Source organism: Mytilus galloprovincialis, chromosome 7 (genome assembly GCF_965363235.1).
Source record: "Mytilus galloprovincialis chromosome 7, xbMytGall1.hap1.1, whole genome shotgun sequence".
Classification (NCBI taxonomy): Eukaryota; Metazoa; Mollusca; class Bivalvia; order Mytilida; family Mytilidae; genus Mytilus; species Mytilus galloprovincialis.
This window is the reverse complement of record NC_134844.1, coordinates 13,301,479-13,306,811: the sequence shown is the minus strand read 5'-3', so window position 1 is coordinate 13,306,811 and position 5,333 is coordinate 13,301,479. Positions and strand designations below refer to the sequence as shown.

General features: G+C 34.3%; 1 protein-coding gene across 1 annotated transcript; it reads right to left on the bottom strand.

Annotated features, from left to right (window-relative positions):
* Positions 1 to 453: 453 nt before the first annotated feature.
* LOC143082347 (integrase/recombinase xerD homolog) lies at positions 454 to 4,786 on the bottom strand. The gene is made up of 2 exons (XM_076257995.1): positions 3,874 to 4,786; positions 454 to 1,797 (listed from the first exon to the last, which is right to left on the bottom strand). Exon 2 carries the CDS (start codon positions 1,712 to 1,714, stop codon positions 788 to 790), a length of 927 nt encoding a protein of 308 aa, XP_076114110.1. The 5' UTR covers positions 1,715 to 1,797; positions 3,874 to 4,786; the 3' UTR covers positions 454 to 787.
* Positions 4,787 to 5,333: the final 547 nt, after the last annotated feature.

Sequence of the window (5,333 nt, the reverse complement as noted above, 5' to 3'; positions counted from 1 at the left end):
TTTGGCCACTAAATTAGACTCAACTAAAATATGCATTTTGCCGTGCAGACAGACTGGAGCCAGCATTTAATCGAATTTTAATTCAGTACAATACAATAATCTCATATATACATATGCATACATCATATATAATAGTATCTATACTAAGTAATTTAACACACAACTTTGTGAACCAAAAAATATACTTCCGGCAACGATAGTAATAAATATCTATTAACTTCCAATAACATTCCAAATGATAAATATCATATTATGAATACCCGTCATACACAGACACTCGCCGCCCAGGAAAAACCAACTTATAAAGTTTGGAAACCTGCGCACGGAGCAATGCAAGAACCGTTTCTGGGTAATGATGCCGTACTCCATCATGATCATGATTATATAAAAAAAAAAACAATTTTATACACAAAAAAAGGAAGTTTTAACTATACGATGTCTACGGCTAGAATGACCACCTAGACAATTTTTTCACGAATCCGCGAAAAAAAAATTTACATAACAAAACATTAGGTCACCTGACCTATCGAATCATATATCATTGACCCATACAAAATATAACAGAAACTTTAAGACAGTATTTTTCCGCTATACTGCGAAACGCTGAAAAATATATGTCCTAACTACACAATAATTTTGGCCACTAAATTAGACTCAACTAAAATATGCATTTTGCCGTGCAGACAGACTAGAAAAACAAAGAACGGGCGTGAGAAATGCGGTATGAATATAATATAAGATACTAATCAAAACATAAATCATAATAAAAAATTCAAACCCTAAACATTCACAAACCAAGTTTTTTCGTAACCTGAAGCCGATGATCTAGTGAATCGGCCACGTAACCATCTTTAGCAGTGTCGCTTTTCCACCGACCGTGTCGTTTCCAACAACGTTCGTTAACATCTGAATTGGCGGCTGCAGTAGCCCCACCTGCTCTCAAGGAATGCAAACCAATGTTTAAATCAGGACAAATACTTTTTAACCTAGAAACTATACATTCTCTAGCTCTGGTATAGTTTAACCGTTTATTTTTATATATTAATGAACAAACTTGTTTTGATCTGAAAATTGGTCTAAATAAAAAGTTTTCTGATTCAGAATTAATCATAGCTAAATGAAAATACTTTTTCAATAATAAATATGGACAAGCAATTGACTCTCCTTTACAAATGACAATTTCGTCACCTAATCTATATTGGTCAGTTTTACTCTTAAATATCTTGATTAAAAAATGATCATCTTTAAAAACTATATCCTTACAACGAATACTGCTTATTTCATCATAACGAAGAAAACCAGCAAAACATAAAATAATCATAGTTAAATCCCGTATAACAAGTAAATCATTACAATCTTTGTACTTAGAACATAAATTTATCAAAACATCTACGGTAATGTGATCTTTTTTCACTCTCGGTCTGTGTGGTTGTCGTTTTGCAGCTTCCATTAAATTCACAACGAAAGAATTTGTTGTCGGATCTTGAATTCCTTGAATGTTATGCGCCCACTTGATCCCGTAAACGGCAGATTGCACTACACTTTTTGACGATCCTTTATCCAGTAAATGAGTTAAATATAAAGCGACGTGAATTGGAGAAGCGGGAATAGATTTTCCTCCTTCTTTAGATATAAACTGTTCCCAACGTTTAAAAGAATAAAAATATTTACTATTGGTGTTGCTGCTATGTGAATGTAACAAGTACTCTTCCATTTTCCCACCAAGTTGAGTGAAATTTTCTGAGATCGCTCCACACTGTGAAATCTCTTTCTGAATGGTACATTTTAACCCGATCCCTAAAAAACAAATATAATGATAAATATCTAAAATCTAATTTTAAGTGCCAACATACTGAAATTTGTATCTGTCTTTCCGAATAATCCGTTCTTTCCTCTTCCTCTTATAACTACACTTGATGACAACACTCTGCTGTCTCCTACAAAACTCGCAAATGTTTGCGAACCTTCAATACCAACGTTTAAAATTGGCCAAAAAGGAGCTGACCTCCAGTATGGAACAATTAGTGTACCGATAGATTTTTCTTGTCTCATTTTTTGAATACATTTGGAAACAAGTGAAGGTGGGGGTACTATCCAATTAATTTCGCTTTTCCAATCTTGATCAAAAGCATTAATACCTGAAGTATTAGGACACCAGTGCTTAGAGTTGAAGACCAAACATTTTGTATTATAATCTGACGCAAATCGATCTACCGTATGAGGACCCCACAAATTATCTAGAACTGAATACACTTCTGTGTCTATTCCCCAGTCATCACAGTCTACACTTTTACTGATCTGATCAGCCTTAACGTTTTCCTCTCTTGGTACCCACTGTGGTAATAATACAATATTGTTAAGCTTGCATACATTGGCTATCTTGATAGCGATTAATTGTAGATCGCCCTTTTTACTACCTTGCTTAATAATGTAAACAATATTTTGATTATCAGTATACCACTTGATAGTTTCACCTTGTAATGTTACTAGTAATGACAACAAAACTCTATATACCGCTTCTAACTCTCTCCATGTGGAGCTTTTCAAACTTTCTACTGAATTCCAACTACCCATAACTTCGGTATCACTGATACTGACAGCATACCCTCCGAAACCTATACCGGAGGCATCACTGTAAACAATGCAAGAGTACTGTTCCACTATACTCAAATCTCTGCCATTCAGTATGGCTACGTTTTCCTTCCAGAAAACAATTTCATCTAATGCTTTGCTATTCAAAAGCACAGGAGCGTTCCAACTTGCTCTATACAATAAGCAATCGTACATACTCCTTGTACGCAATCGTACTACTGGGCCCATTGCCCCTTGCATAGAAATAATCTGTCCAATAATGGACGCCAAAAACCTGGCTGTTACTTTTATTTCACCTTTTCCCAACCTGTGAATAATCACATTCAGCGTATCTTTCAACTTATTCAATCTAGTTTCTGTCACATAAACAATACCATCTTTCATGTCCCACACCAAACCTAACCAAGTAACTGATTGACTTGGTTCCCAACTACACTTTTCTTCGGCAATTAAAAAACCAGCCGACCTTAAAGCATAACGTACAGTTAAGCTACAGAAATTAGCCTTACTAATTTCACTTGCCCCACCTATGCCATCATCAAGATACATTATAATCTGTAATCCTTGGTCTCTTAAATATTTTACAATGCATCTAACAACCTTTGTAAATATGTATCCTGCTGTACTTATACCAAAAGGTAATACGTTAAAAACGTAGTATTTTGTTACTTTTTCATGTTCATGAAACCAACTGAAACCTAAGTACGTTTTGTGATCTTCAAATATTTCAATATGATGATATGCCGATCGAAGATCGTATGTAAATAGATAGTCCCCCTTTTCGAACATATGACTAGCTTCAACAGCATCTTCATATTTGAACCTAAATATGTGTAAGTGGGGGTTTATATGCCTGCAGTCAAGAACAAGTCTGAATTTTTCTTTATTCCTCGCAACTGTGAGAGGATTGACTACTTTAGGTAACTCGGGTACTTGAGATATACAACCCCGACTAATTAACTTAGTAATCTCGGATTCAACAAACTCTGCATTATCAAATGCCGTCTTATTGTTCCTTAAACTACAGCTTTCAGGTTCTGTATAAAACGGAATTTTGTAACCATCTCTAATAATACTAAGAATATAGTCGTTTGCATTAATACTTTGCCAATAAGTGTACGCATTGCGTAACCTGTTTACCGGTGAATCGTTAGAGTTCACCTTTGTAACTGTACTTTTACATGTGTGTTCAAGCTTTACGAATTGTGAATGCGTATCTTTTTCAATTGTGCTTTTGTCAAAACTATCAAAGTTTTCTACAGTTTTATCAAAACTATTTACATTTTTACTTATCTTGTCAATCTTGTTTCTTTGCATAGTTGCACCAAAAGCACCAGTTTGATGGTCTACCCTCCAGTGTCCGGGAATACCACACTCATAACATTTCCCTGGGCGTTGAACTGGAACATTATTTCTAGGTGCGTTGGAATTAAATCTCGACGACTGAGAGGTACTGTAAGGGGTTGATCTATGTTGTTTACTTTGTTTCTCGTTCTTTATTTTACGTGCAGCTTTGTTTTCGGCTCTGATGATTCGTTTCTCATCTTCAGAGTCGTCGGCCAGACTATGAGTTTCGTATTCTGTCACTGTTTTCCAGCCACTTTCAGATTGATCTGCCAATTTAACTAATTTTTGTCTATGCCGTAAAATATCCAAACCTTCACTGATACTTTGTGCTGCCTTTTGGGTCTGTTCGGTTTGCTCCGGGTCTTCCGTCAGAAAACATCTAGCTTCCTTCATCTTATTGGCAACTTTGGAATTGACTTTAAATTGTTCTTCATTCCCTTTCCTTTTAAACACATAATTGTCCGAATTCATCTCTTCAATCTTAGCAAGTTGTGTTTCTGACAGTTGTCGTTGATTTTCGTTCGTCGACTTTTGGAAAGCGTCAAAACTGCTTTTGATAATCCTGTCCATGTGATGCACAATATCATTCTGTGCGGTTGAAACAGCTTCTTGCACACGCTGTTTAATCAAAGAATCTAGCTGTACCGGCTCCGACATTTTAACTATACGATGTCTACGGCTAGAATGACCACCTAGACAATTTTTTCACGAACCCGCGAAAAACAAATTTACATAACAAAACATTAGGTCACCTGACCTATCGAATCATATATCATTGACCCATACAAAATATAACAGAAACTTTAAGACAGTATTTTTCCGCTATACTGCGAAACGCTGAAAAATATATTTACACGGACTTTCAATAATGCAACAGTTTATTTTTATAGAAGTAAATGAATCAATTTGGCCTAAACTAATACTACCATGAATTATTTACAATAAAAACCTATGTTCAATAAAATAGTTATTCCTGGGAAAAAACATTTTATAACAAAAAACCAGAATGTTAAGCCTTTCATTATGTTCACTTCAAATCTGGATTATATCAGAAATGCAGATTTTTGAATTCTATAAATTTGTTATAAATGTTATTCATATTTATTTTGTTTTATTCAGTAAACATTAAACTAAGGGTCTACATTGTCCTCATTAACCTCAAATAAATCTAATAAAAAAAAATGTCAAAAAGTTTGAAGTTGTCTTTGTATGTCTAGATATAACACCTGTACAACTTAAAAATATTCACACAATTTTATGATTTTTTTCCCATTGTAATCAGAATGTAATCAAAAAGTAATTAGGATTACAAGGTATTTTGACATGTAATTGATTAAATTAAATTACATGTAATCAGATTTTTGGCTCATTTTAAAATAATTACAATGATTACT